Here is a 14,366-nt window from a genome sequence, read left to right as displayed (position 1 = left end):
GCCCAGGCCTAGAGTTCTAGCCCCAGGACTGGCAAAAAAAAAAAAGTAGGGGGAGGGAGGTCTGATCAAACAGCAGAGCCCATGTGATCTGTAGAGTTTCCTACAGGCAGATGAGCAGAAATGGTGGCGTTACCCAAGGAAGCATAGACCCCATTGCCCCAGCGTCTGTGGTTCTTTGCATGCTTTGTCGGCACGGCACTGAGCCGCAGCTTGCCAGTGCTTCCTTGCAAATGCATAGACATTTCAGAACTAACCCTGTCCGCCACTCTGAAAGTAAAAGTAAGGTGTGTCTTCCTTTCTCAGTGTCACATAGGCTTGATTTTCAGGTGTTGCAAATAAACACATGCAACAGCACAGCCACTGCACCCAGTGAGATTGCCACCTTGAGCCCTCTGAAAACTACATCCTCTTCTCTGAGCTCAGTCAGCTGCAGCCTTTAGAGGAATATGTAAACCTGTCATTTCTCTCATTTATGCTTAAAAACCCAGTAAATGAATAAGGATGAGTCAACATTGACAGATTCAACAGAAGTTACGCAAGCTGCCCGAAAGTCCCCTGGGGTGGGCGGTGGTGTGGCAGGTCCTGTGCATTTCCCTTGTGCAATGAGACAGCTGCCCGCCCCTCTGAACCTCGCAGCCTTGCGTGGCTAATGCTCTTGGGTTGACCTCTTGGAAGACATCTTCCTTGCAATAGTCCTGCTGGTTTCTGGAGGCTGGGGAGTCATGTCCCTTGGCCAGTGGGTTAGTCTGCCCATGCAGTGTGTTAATCTGCTCTCAGCTACAGAGGACTTCTAGACGGGGCTCTGCCTCCTGTTGGAAATCATATCTGACTTGTGTAATCCTTTACATTTATCAGAGACCTTTTCATGTTTATCTTTTTTTTTTTTTTTTTTGAGTCCTTGGGCCACCCTCATTTTTCAGGCAGAGAAATTGAAAATAAGGAGAGGTTACAGGACCTGCCCAAGTTGGGAGACAAGTTGTTAATTAGTTCCCCAACACCGTGACAGATACCTGAGAAAATTGTTCTACAAGAAGGAAAGATTTACTTTAGCGCCTGATGGTGCAGGTTTCTGTCTGTGGCTGGCTGGCTCTTTTGCTAAGGGCTTGGGCTGGGGCGGAGCATGAGGAGTGAAGGGAAGCTGTTCACCCTATGGTGGCAAGGAAGCAGAGCGGGGGAGGGGCTAGGGTCCCAAGTCCCCTTCAGAGATCTAACTTGTTGAGTTTCATTGCATCCCAGATAGGAAGTCTGGGAAGAGAGCAGATCAGCATGATTTTGGCAGAGCCAAAAAGGTATTGTGTATTTGGATTTGGAAAATCCTCAGTCTTAAGTATTTAAAAAGGAAAAGAAAGGAAAACAACAAAACATGGGCCACAAAAACCGGAGTCCTCTAAATTAGGAAGAAAGGCACCAAATACCAAGAACCAGGACTGTGTGCATTGTGTTAACTTTGCTCTCTCTTGTTTGATAATGATCCAAGAACAAAATCCTAAACAGAAGAGCACTGGTGTTTCTCTTTGGGGGAAGCAAGGAAGTGCAGCTGGTGAGGTTTACATCCACCTCTGAATCAAGGTTTAAAGGAAGGAAGGCCCCCACCTCTGAAATTGAGTGGACGGACAGCAGAGCTTAGTTGGGGGAGGGGAGAAAGGAAGAGAGAGAGGGAGAGAAGAAAGATATTATTATACGAGAGTATAGATATTAGCAAATACTTGGAGCCGGGCATGGTGCGTGCACCTATCATTCTAGTTACTCCCGCACTTGGGAAGCAGAGGTAGGAACATCAGGAGTTCAAAGCCAGTCTGTGCTACATGGTGAGACCTTGTCTTCAAACAAACAAACAAAAAAAAGGAGTGGGGGAGGAAAAGGAGGACAGAATGAAGGAAGGGAGGGAGGAAGGGAGAAAAAGTAAGACTCAGCTACGGATGCTGTGTCTTGGAACCACAAAGCTGGTGTTCACCACCTCTGCTTCCTGCTGCTGCTTGAAGTTGGCCCAGGGGCCACACGGGACCTTGTCTTAACAGAGGAATTGGCTGAGTGGTCAACATGGCTGAAGCTAATCTCATAGAGCAAGTAGGTGTTCTTGCGTAGGCTTACTTTTATCTTCTTTCTGCTGGCTTTTAGTTCCAGTAGCAAAATAGCTGGTTTCTGGCTTTTCCTTTGGCCTGTTTACTCCAAGAACTTTCCAAAGATTTCTCTCTGTCTTCATCTTTGGTAGTTGGGAAGGCTCCGCACCTCCATCCTCTAATTTTCCCCTGAATGGCTTGCATTCCTAGCGATGAGCAGTTATTCCCCCTTCCCCCTACCCCCGCCCGGCCCTACCTTGACTATCACAGGAAGCCATTTGATTAAAGAGACCTGAAACCCTTTGCCCAACACTTAGGTATCGTGTTTGCTTTCATTGTCCAAATAGATAATGGCACAGTTAGCATTAGCTCTGTGTTAGCGATTCACACCTGTTATCCTTGTTTGGCTTGTTTGGCTGAAATCATTATGATCAAGGTTCAAGACCAGCCCACGTAAAAAAGTGCTTGAAACACCATTTCAACCAGTTAAAAGCTAGTCATGGTGCCATGCACCTATCATTCTAGTTACATGAGCCGTATAAATAAGAGACTCGGGTCCAGGCTGGCTTAAAAAGCCAACCCCTATTTGAAACATAACAAAAGCAAAAAGGGTGGTGGTGTGAATCAAATGGTAGAGCACCTGCTCCTCAAACACAGGGAAGTTGTATTTATTTTTTTTAAGTGCCACGGTTAACACCTGTCATCCTATCTACTCAGGCTGAGATCTGCGGATCCTGGTTTGAAGCCAACCTGGGGCAGAAGAATTAACTCCTAGAGACTTAGCTCCAGTTAACCAGCAAAAAGCCAAAGGTGCAGATGTGGCCCAACCTTAAGGGAAAAAGCGAAGGGAGAGTTTGAGGCTCTGAGTTCAAGCCCCAGTACTGGCACAAAACAACAAAACCAACATATATTGGTTCCTAGCCCTTAAAGACTAAAGCCAAAAGTGCCACCAGGAGAGGTCCTGTCAAGTTCGGCATGTCCTGGATATTTTCTTGGCTGACCTTGCTCAGGGCAAGATGCTCATTCCTCTTCCACAGGAGGTCCATCCATATTAGAAAACTATTTATTAATATCCAGTGAAGAGACAATGATCAGATACTAACTGGGCATAGAACAATAGTCTGGAACACTGCAGCTTACAGACATACATAAAAAAATAATTCTTGCTCTCAAAGAACTTCTTGTCTTTGAATAATTAAGACTACACAGTTGAACATGGTATCAGGTAATGTTAGAATAATTGGAGACACCGTCTTCTGAAGGTGAGAAGAAGAAATCAGGAAAAATAAAATTTTAAAGTATGGATCTGTTTCTGTTGGAAAGGGAAAGTTTCATAAAGATGACAGACAGCACTTGAGTGGACCTGGATGGGTGCATGGATGTGGGTTGGCGGGAATGGAGGTAGAAGGAGCCAGCATGTCTTGTAACAGAGGGAACAGTAGGAGCAGGTGCAGATGCTTGGAACTGTGAATTAAATGGCTCCATCAGACTAGAACTCAGGATGTGTAGGTGGGCGACGTGGGCGAGGCTGTTGGAAGACAGGATGGGAGGTGTGTTGTGAGAGAAAGTGTTTGGACATCCATAGAGGAGTTGTTGTATGTGAATGGTTGGGGGTGGTTACAGGATAACCCAGGCAAGACTTCTCAGTGAGACTGGAAAGATGAAGAAGTGTCCACCGCCGCCCAGGTAGACTCTTTAGACTTCAAGGACCAGGAATTAGGTAATGACATTAACCCTAGAAGAAATGAAGCACCAACGTAAGGGTTAGTGAAGGAATGATAGGTTATGGGGGAATTGGACAGAGTAAGTGTCATGTACCTGGGTGGACAGGAGAAGGTGTCTAGCATCAATTGGATATATAGATCTGGAGTTTCAAGGAACATTTCAGGAATCCTTTATGTAGAGGCAGAGTAGTTGAAGCCTTGGAGCCAGATGACAGAAACGTGAAGAAGAGCATTTGCCTATAAAAGGTGAAGCCAAGCCCGGTGCCGGTGGCTCGCGCCTGTAATCCTAGCTACTCAGGAGACTGAGATCTGAGGATCTCAGTTCAAAGCCAGCTTGGGCAGGAAAGTCCGTGAAACTCTTAGCTCCAATAAACCACCAGAAACCTGGAAGTGGCACTGTAGTTCAAATGGTAGAGCGCTCGCCTTGAGCTGAAGAGCTGAGGGACAGAGTTCAAGCCCCACGACTGACAACAACAACAACAAAAAAGAAATAGTTTTAAAGGTGAAGCCACAGGAGGCAGAAGCAGCACTTAGAGAAGTAGAGAGAGGAGAGGCCTGAGCTGGGAGCTGGGGAAGCAGATTTGTTGTAGGGCCAGGGGTTGTCAGGCTGGTCTGGGCTGCTTTAAGCACCAACACCAAGCAGCTGGGGTGAGCGGTGAGTGCCTGCCCATCCTCACTGGGGAGGCATGTCATTTCCTTCATGGGAGTTGACCTCGCTGGGAGAAGCTGTAGGCCCACTGACCCTGTTCTGCTCTGTCTCTTAGATGCAGTCATAGGGAACTGCATGGATGGAAGCTCTCCGGGACAAGCAATGGAGCTGCCAGATCACACCGGGCTGGGGTACCCGGTGCGGCCCTTGGTCGGAGAACACCACAGGCCCCGGACCCTCCAGAGACACCACACAATCCAGAATAGCGACGATGCCTACGTATGTCAGTCTCACGCGCCTCCTGGAGGGGTGGAGGGATGAGAAGTCAGAACCTAGCAATCCAGGGAGCCTCCACTCCCCCTCTCAATCCAGCTCCTCTGGCAACTATGGGAACCTTTCTCTCTTTTTCTTTTTTTTGTTAGTCGTGGGGCTTGAACTCTGGTCTGGGCGCTGTCCCTCAGCAGTTCAGCTCAAGGCGAGCACTCTACCACTTGAGCCACAGCACCACTTCCAGTTTTCTGGTGGTTGGTTAGAGATAAGAGTCTCACAGACTTTCCTGCCCAGGCTGGTTTTGAACTGCCATCCTCAGATCTCAGCCTCCTGAGAGCTAGGATTACAGGCGGGAGCCTTTCTTTGAGTTAACCCTCAGACCAGCCTTCACATCGTGGAGCCTCTACACCTTCGGCTGGGGGATCACAAGGATGTGCCAGCATCTAGAATGTTCTAGAAGTTCTTCTAGATTCAGGCCCAGCGGGGAGACCAGCAGCTGCCACCCTCTAGCATACCTGAACTGGCCCAGTGGAGCCTTGTCTTTCATGGCGGGCTCCTCTGGTGATACCAATATGACAGGAACCAGCCATGCGTGTCTATGCGAATGTCAACCTAAGTTACACGAAATTACAAGTTCAGTTCCTCCACTGTACTAGTTACCCTTAGCCCAGGTCGCTAGAGACGGCTCCATTGTCATGGGGAGTGACTGCACTGGGTGCCCTGAATTGGCCTTCAGGAGAGAGGAGGGGAGGGCTGCGGCCGAGCTCTGCTGTGCCAGTCCCCTGCACTGGTGATGCCCAGGAGCCATGCTGGGGCTCTGCTAGCAGAACCCAGAGAGGGGCCGGCCGCCCGGGGTCCTCACGATTCCCGGTTGTTTGCCGCAGGTTCAGCTGGATAACTTGCCAGGAATGAGCCTGGTGGCTGGGAAGGCACTGAGTTCGGCCCGGATGTCAGATGCGGTTCTCAGTCAGACGTCACTCATGGGCAGCCAGCAGTTTCAGGACGGAGAAGATGAAGGTGAGGGGCCTGAGCCTAGCAACCCCGGGGAAGTCCTGCAGGTTCTCCCTCTGTCCTCCCGGGGTCCTTTCCTCTGCAGGCCAGTGCTCAGCTTCCCGGATCTACAGGTCCTTGTCCGTTAGGAGCAGGAAGCAAGCAGAAAGCAGCCCTTCCATCTTAGCATATGCTGTGTGGGATCCTGGCTTTCTGCGGGTAGGGCCTTAGTGTGACTGCTGGATGGGAATGCTCAGGCTTGGGAACCTGTGGGCACCGCCCTCACTGTCCCCCTCCAGAGGCCCGGCTCCTGAGGAGCCACACCGTCTGCTCGAACTTGAGGGTGGGGAAGGGGCAAGGACACACAGGAGCGCACACAGCTGGAGCTGCAGGCAGATGTTCAGGGCTCTTCCCTCTGTGTCTCCCCCTGCCCGCCTGCCCTCCAGCCCTGGCTGCCTGCTAATCTCACATGTTCCTTTGGTCTTTCAGAATGTGGGGTGAGTCTGGGAGGTCCCGAACACCCAGACCTGAGTGATGGCAGCCAGCATTTAAACTCTTCTTGCTACCCGTCCACGTGTATTACGGATATTCTGCTCAGCTACAAGCACCCTGAGGTCTCCTTCAGCATGGAGCAGGCGGGCGTGTAACGAGACCGAGAGTAAGTGCCATCCTGGCCAGGGCCAACCCAGCCTGTGGCCCAGTGCCAGCTCCTGATCCCATCAGGTGACACATTCCACGTGTGGTGCTACTCTTTTTCACGACTACACCGCGGGGCGGGGGCATGCAGAGGAATGGTTTGATTACAGAGAAAAAACTCACCTGGTGATGGAGGTGCTTTAGACCTCATAGGGACCATGAGCTATGGCTGCAAAGGACAGAGTTGCCCTCTGGGTAACTTGCTAAGTCCTAAAGGATGAAACCCAGTAAGAAAACACATCCAGCTATACAGGAAAGACTTGAAGAAAATGAAGCCATGGAGGCAACTGTGTATCAAAGTCTCAGTACAGCAAGCCTCTTCAAGTACCTGAGGTAAAATGTGGAAGGTGTATATTTAAAAAATAACTCCAGCTAGGCGCCGGCGGCTCACGCCTGTAATCCTAGCTACTCAGAAGGCTGAGATCTGAGGATCTCGGATCAAAGCCAGCTTGGGCAGGAAAATATGTGAGACTCTTATCTCCAATAAATCACTCAAAAAAACGGAAGCGGTGCTCTGGCTCAAGTGGTAGAGCACTCGCCTTGAGCTGAAGAGGTGAGGGACAGCGCTCAGGCCCAGAGTTCAAGCCCCATGACCGACCAAAACAAAAGTAGCTCCAGATTACAGAGCTGGGATGTAGCTCAGCCTCACCTGGTATGCACAGGGCCTTGGGTTCCATCTCCAGTGTGGGGGTGGGGAGCAGACTTCAAGGGAGTATTTGAGTCAAACACATCCTGTGTCTGCTTTGTTGCAGATCGCGTGCAGCTTGGGAAGAAAGCTGATTGTAACCAACAGTGTCCAGCAGCATTGCACCAAATTGCCATTGTGTTTCTCCCCGCCCAGAGCCTTGCAACTCCTTCCTTCCATTAGGCTCATCAGTGTGCTGCTGTTTGGGGTTCTGAGGGGATTGCTATGTTTGCTTGTATGACCAACTCACCAAGGAAATAAACAGGAAATCCATGTTCTCCACCTTTCGTGAAAGTGTATTTGGTGTGTTTGAGTTGGCGGTTTCTTTTGTTTCGTTTTTGGGTTTGTGATTGTTTTGTTTTGTGTTTTTGGTATCATCTTTTAGAAATGATTTTTTTTCTGTCTTACTTGATCTTTCTTTTGTTTCGTTTTTGTTTTGTTTTCCTTTCTTTCCATTGTGAAGACAGGAGAGCAAGCAGGTAGTATTCAGAGACCAGACGCCACAGGTCAGCGTCAGCCGGGCAGCATCTCCCTCTCCGCATCATTCTGCAGGAGCAGACACTGGCACATAACTTCTCAACTTCTCTGGAAGCTCTATGGCGGAGAAGGGAAGACGGGCAGGGGCAATGGTCTTCGACCTTTAGAGAGCAATCAGAGAGCAAAAGAGAGAGAAACCCCAAGCCTGGGACCTGCAGAGGTCTCTACAGCTGGCAGCATATGAAAACATATGGCCCAGCAAGAGCATATCAGGACTTTGGCACAGAGGTGAGGGGTGACCGGCACTGGTGGGTTCCAGTGAGGAGGTGTCAGCCTGAGGCCCCTTTGGTTAGAATACAGTTCCCCTCTGTGACTTGCACACTTATAAACTTTACCATCTTGCTGGCTCTACCATGTATTGAACACCCAACAGTGGTGCTCCGTGCTTTTTGTGTCATCTTTCATTCTCATTTTATATTGTGCTATAAAAGGGATTATTTCTCCATATATATGTGTATAGATATACACATATACATATATGTGTGTATATATATATATACATATATATGCCTTTCTCTTTCTGCCTCTTTGTCACAGACAAGAATAAGAATAGAAGGTTGTCTTGGGTCCAGCCTCTCCTAATCTCTTCCTCCCCCTCCTCCCCTCCCCCCTCCTCCTCCGCCTCTTCTCTGAGCATCCTTGGCACCTATATTTTAATTCTTGATCATATAGGAATTGTTTTTGGTAAATGTTGATATTATTGTTATTGTTATTAATAAATAAAGACAAAGGACTTTTTGTTTAAAAGAGAAATGTTTAGCCAGCTTTTGTTCTGATTTGCATTGTGACTTGCACCTTTTGTTTGAAGCGTTTCCTTTGGCATTGTGATTGTGAGCGGCTCTTTCCTGTGCCAGTGCCAGGCGCCGTGGCCTCCCTTCCCTAGCTCCAGCAGCGTGTACACACTAGCGAGTGCTTCCGTCCTTACTTTCTTCCTCTTCGTCGTTAGAAACCAAAGTCTTCTCTGCTGCTTGGGGGCTCAGAGGGGTCTGGCTTCTCTCCTGATCTCCACAGCCAGAGACACTTTACTTATTTTGACTGGGAAAAGCATCAAAGGTCCCCAGCCCCTTTGTCTTTCATCCTAAATTTGCACAGAAGAAAGCGGGTACCCAGCATGGCCTCCTGGCGTCTCTGGCAGGGCCCCCACGCACTCATCCTCCACTGACAGCAGCAGCTCGGCTCCTGGACCCGCTGTGCTTCGCGTGGACTGCCGCAAACCCATCCCACGTCCCCATGCCCCCAGCCACGCCTCTGTCCAGCAGGGTCCTCAACAACTAGCCAGGACAGGGCTTGCCAAGAAAGTTCAGAAGGCAATTGGCAAGTTCTGTGGGCTCATGCCAACTGACTGCTCCCTGACCAGCCCTGCTGCTCGGGCCCATGCAGCCTGAGCCGTTCACAGGGTCCTGGGGTGTGTGGAAGAGAAAGCCAGGGGGCCTGTTAACCGTGCCATCTTGCGAACGAGACTTTTTAAAACACCATTGCTTTGTATTGTAGTAATAATATGCACAGTATATGTTGAATGTATATGAATATACTTTCCAGTTTCTGTTCTTGAAAAATGTCAGAGGTATTTTTTTTTCTTTCTCATTTATGTTGAACTAAAGAAAAAAAAAAATCTCCAGACTCAAGTTACTAAGACCTTTTGTCCTTGTTTGTGTGGGGCTTTTACAACTTAGTAACTTGGATGGACAGTAGGAGGTTGTGAAAATAAAAACCTGATTATGTTCTAATGCTGATGTGTTACTTTGTGGTTCAGAGTCTAGCTGGGGAGAAGCACCTGGCGGGTGGGGCCAGAGCGAGCTCAGGCTGGGGGCTCAGGGTGGGGCTTTGAGCCGTCCCTTATCTCACCTTGCATTCTGAACCTGGCATTCTTTAGAAACTTACCTCCTCTTCCCGCTGTGTCCCAGACACCTGCTTGGACTCTACCCCCTCCACAGGGAGCACTTGTGTTTGCTGAGTGGATGGAAAACAAAATCCTAGGCATGTTCCTTGGGAAGGGGCGGGGGAGTGCCTTGCCAGGGGCCTCCACTGGAATCTTTGTGGGGTGATGGGTCACTTCAACCCAGCCTGGCAACGTGGTACCCACCCAAGCAGTAGAACAGAAAGGGGACTTGACTTTTCCATCCCGGATTCTAGGATGGCGGGGTAGGATGTCCTGCAGGGTCCTGGCAAGGCTGAGAGAATGAATGGAAGTCTGTAAAGAAAGCTTAGGAATACGGAAACACTGGGTGAGGAGAGGACATAACCTCCCAGTTCTTGGAGGGGGGGGGGGGGGGAGAAAGGTCTTCAGGACTCAAGTCCAGGCCTTTGGAAGTCCTGAGTCTACCACTAAGTCTACCAAGCGGGCTCTCAAGTCTCTGGAACCCCGGTATATTTGCCATACATGCCGCTTCCCTGAAACTAGCTCCCGGAGAGGGCAGAGTGCATCTCCTTGATCCAGGTCTGGAGACTTCTGGGCTCTAGAAAATAGCAATCATGCGGGGGCTCTTCTCCATCCTCCTCCCCTGCCAGGACCCATCTTGTCTGTGCCTCCCGTGCTGGCCATGGATGAGCTTTCCTGCCTGGGAAAGAGGGCAGGAGGATCGTGCAGCGTTGGTGACTGCCCTGCCCTAATGCCCAGCGTGGGGGGGGGCTGTGCCACAAGATCCTCAAACAGAACAGATGTGTAGGAAATACTGGTGTGGGAGAGTTCCTCTCCTTGACTCAAGCCTCCAGCCCCAGCTCGTCCACCTCAATCCACCTCCCGTGTCCTCAGATGAGCGCTCCGAGCAGGTCTGGCATGGGGCTGAGGGCAGTTTCTTTATTGCCGCCAAGGCCTGCTCCTTCCCACGACCCTTTGCCAGTGCCATTCATCCAGCAAATATTTGGTGAGTGTCTGTTAGGTACCAGGCCTAGCACAGGACAGGGCCCTGCCCCTGGCAGACTCATCTGCACACTGGAACATAAATTGTGAAATGGATTGTTAATCACTGAGCAAAATCCACTTCTTCACAGCTGCCAGCACCCCCCACTGGTCAGGGGGTCCGGGGCTGGCACTTGGCGACATGTTCATCAGTGGGCACTTGGGAGATCCCATAGGAGGAAGAGAGAGAGGGCACACCTGGATGGTGCTTCATCCAGCCAACCATCCAGGCCCTGAGCTCCTGGCCGCTCTAGTAACTGTCCAGTCCCTGAGCACCTGGCCACTGTAGTAATGGTGACAGGACACAAGTCTGGTTTTGTTGGTGGTTTTTCCATAGACCTCTTTCAGAAAGACTTCTTCCTGTTTAGAATAGTAAGGAGTAGGGATGACTTTAATCCAGGTGTCTTGCAATGAAGGCGAAAGACACTAGTGAACATGTATACAAAAGCACTTCTTTCTTTTCCCTGATGGCTTGCAATCCCTGAGCCAAGAAGGACCCTGAAGAGTCGTAGGGTTTTGGAAGCCAATGGATCACCATGAAAGGTGTCAGTTCTAACAGCTGGAGAACTCACTGTTCTTAGCTGCTCTGAGCTACAGTTTTCTGATGGGCAAAATAACCAGGAGGAAAGTCTGACCTCCAGCCTTATGGAGTACACGTTAGATATTAGGTTTGCCAAACCAGGAGCCAGAGCCATTGGCTCACACCTGTAATCCTAGCAACTTAGGAGGCTAAGATCTGAGGATCATGGTTCAAAGCCAGCATAGGCAGGAAAGTCCATGAGACTCTTATCTCCAATGAACCACCAGAAAACTGGAAGCAGTGCTGTGGCTCAAGTGGTAGAGCACTCGCCTTGAGCTGAAGAGCTGAGGGACCGTGCCCAGGCCCAGAGTTCAAGCCCCACGACTGACAAAATAAAAAGATACTAGGTTTGCCCGCAAGTGTGTCAGTTGTAAGCCAACAAGAAGGACCAACAGTAGTAGCTTGGAGCTCATGCTTCTCAGATCCCCACATGCTGTCTGAAGTGAGCGCCTCCCCCAGAGCAAGAAGTTTCTCTTGGCTGACGTCCAGTGATGCACCTCACCTCCCCCCGAGTTGCTCAGCTTCCTGCTCTGCAAACCACAGACAGCTGGATGGCCCATAGTGTCCTCTAGACAGCTGGGACTGGTTCTGTCCTAGAAATGATGCCCCAAACCTTAGCACCTGTAAACAAGGCCACACAGAAAAGATGTGGGATGCCCTCCCTTCCCCCACAACTTCTGCCAGAGCGGACACCATGCGTCCACGTACGGTCTGGCAATGTACGTGTGGTCGTGGAAAAAAGGAGGTAGAATCCAGACACTGGGGTTCTGGAACACCATATACTGTTTACTAAGTGCTAGTTATCTTTCCAAACATTTCAGATACATGTTCAAACTTCATGCCTGAAACACCACCGATTTATTACAGTTCTAGAGGTCAGGAGTTCAACATGGATCGCACTAGGGTAAACCCGTGGTGTCAGCAGAGTTGAATTCCTTCTGTAGCCTCCCAGGGAAATCTTCCAGGTTCTAAAACCAGGCTGCCAACAGCCCGTGGCCCCTCCCAGCATTCCCGTTGCTCTGACACACTCCCACCTTCCCGTCTCTCTCTTTGACTTAGCTCTCCTTCCTCCTTTTGCACAGTGAACGATCCTTGCTATTACACTGGTCTCCCTTGGATAATCCAAGAGAACCGCCTAGCTCAAGGCCTTAATCACAATTGCCGAGCCCCTATTGCCAAGTAAGGTAATGGTCACAGGTTCCAGGAATTAGGACAGGCATACACTTCATTGGAGAGCCATGTTCTATCTACCACTTAGTGACCCCTATTATAACTAAGAGATGGCATGTCTGTGTCATTATGTCCAGATAAGAAACTGAGGTGTGGGGAGGTTATGTAACTTGCTCAGGATCACACAGCTCTTAAGTGGCAGAGACGGGAATGAACGCTAAGAGGTCAGTAGAACCGTTGGTGACAAAGGCATGAGAGAGGGGGAGAGGCCTGGAGTCCAGCCACTCCCAGATTAGCAGACAGAGATGCCAGGTTCGTTTCTAGAAAGCTAGGGAGTTTCCTCTGGAGATGGTGAGGGACATAATTCTGCCCTAGGTCCCAAGTCTAGAGACACAGATCTAAGTCCAGCCCTGCTTCGAACTCAGAGATGACAGAGGTTGAACAAACTCCTGCCACTCTCTTCAGCTCCTCATCCAGAAGACAGGGAATGGGGAGAGGCTTAAGCAACCAACCTCAAAGTTCCTCTTAGGGGCTGGGAAGGTGGCTCAGTGGTAGAGTGCTTGCCTTATATGTATGAGGCCCTGGGTTCGATTCCTCAGTACCACATAAGCAGAAAAAGCCAGAAGTGATGCTGTGGCTCAAGTGGTAGAGTGCTAGCCTTGAGCTGAAGAGCTGAGGGACAGCGCCCAGACCCAGAGTTCAGGCCCCATGACCAACCAAAAAACAAAAAAAGTTCCTCTTAACTTGGGTTTCTCCCTGGGTGGGAGGGCCTAGACTTTCCTGAGCAGACATCAATCAACACACAGCACAGTGCAGTGCCTTCTTTTGATAGGTATGTGGGGGGCGGGGGGGGGGGGGGAGTTGTTTCTTAACATCCCTGTCGTGTGTGTGTGTGTGTGTGTGTGTGTGTGTGTGTTACTAGGGCCTTGTACTCTAGGCCCTAAGTACTCTACCACTTGAGCCACACCTACAGGCTCCATTTTGCAGACTAGAAAGTGAAGCTCAAATAAATCACTGTCTCACACTCCTCCACCAACACAAAGGCAAATGCAACACACGCCAGTCCTCCTTCCCCCAACCTTCTAGTCCACATAGTAAATGCTTCAGCTTTGGTTCTAAGACACTTTCTTTTCCTTCCTTCCTTCCTTCCTTCCGTTCTTTCTCTCTGTCCCCCTCCTCTTTCTCCTTCTCTCTCTTCCTTTCTTTTTTCTTCTTACTGCTTCGAAGTGAAGGGGTCCTGGTAGATCACAGGTGAGGTTGTGTTTGGAGTGGAACAGAGCAGTACCTGAAAGTGATACAATTAAAAGTGGGCGACCTTGTGTTGGCCTCCAGCGCTCCCATGGAAGCATCAGCTGGGCCCCCAGCCACTGGGCTTCAGGTTCCCTTGGGTTTAGGGTCTGGGAGACCCGTGGAGGCTGCAGGGAATCATGCCACGCCCCGAGGGCCAGAGCGAAGACCAATCCAGTGGGAGAAGCAGCAGGGGCAGGGCAGGCAGTGGCGGAACGATTTCCTGGAAGATGGCGGAGGGGTGATGAGTGGAGGAACCGGTCACTTCCTAGCCTCCCCCCTGTTCTGAGGAACAGCGACCCTCCACACATTCCCAATGGGGTGGGGAGAAGAAGGGGCTGAATGTAGCTGCGCCTCAAGCCCCACAACCCCTCCTCTCCTGCCCCCACCTGAACCCTTGACCCCCCGGCCTGCAGCCCCCGCAGTTTCCTGTTTGCCCACTCTGTTTGCCCAGCCCTGGGGACAGAGCTGATCCTTGAACTCTAGGTTCCACATGGCCAGCACTGGGGAGCAGTGACAGGGCTGGGGCTGAGCTTATCAGCCTTCCAGCCCAGCCCCTGCCTGGAGACATAAATAGGCCTGGGGAAGACCTGGACAGAGAGTTGGAGACGGTTAACAGAGCTCTAGGGAGGTGAGTGCTGCTACCTGCTCCGGGGTTCTCTGTGCCTATCCCCCCCCCCCTGCCCTCCCCCACCTCCAAGCACTTGAGACTGAGGGCCCTGGATACTCAGGACTCTCCCACTCCCAGCCCTTCCTCCTCCTGGTCTGGCTGGAATGAGGAGCTTCTCTATGACAGAGGCCCCTTTCAACCCAGGCCCC

General features: G+C 50.5%; 1 protein-coding gene across 1 annotated transcript in view; it reads left to right on the top strand.

Annotated features, from left to right (window-relative positions):
* Sik3 (SIK family kinase 3) overlaps positions 1 to 7,361 on the top strand; it is a 179,265-nt gene extending 171,904 nt beyond the window's left edge. Inside the window, 5 exon segments of the mRNA XM_042682761.1 lie at positions 4,549 to 4,712; positions 5,588 to 5,720; positions 6,183 to 6,190; positions 6,279 to 6,351; positions 7,142 to 7,361. Of these exon segments, the coding sequence (XP_042538695.1) occupies positions 4,549 to 4,712; positions 5,588 to 5,720; positions 6,183 to 6,190; positions 6,279 to 6,351; positions 7,142 to 7,257 (494 nt within the window). The 3' untranslated portion in view covers positions 7,258 to 7,361.
* The last annotated feature ends 7,005 nt before the right edge of the window (positions 7,362 to 14,366 follow it).

This window comes from Dipodomys spectabilis, unplaced genomic scaffold (genome assembly GCF_019054845.1).
Source record: "Dipodomys spectabilis isolate Male_0828 unplaced genomic scaffold, ASM1905484v1 ptg000076l, whole genome shotgun sequence".
Lineage (NCBI taxonomy): Eukaryota > Metazoa > Chordata > Mammalia > Rodentia > Heteromyidae > Dipodomys > Dipodomys spectabilis.
Note: the sequence above shows the minus strand (reverse complement) of the source record. Positions and strands in the feature narration are given on the sequence as shown.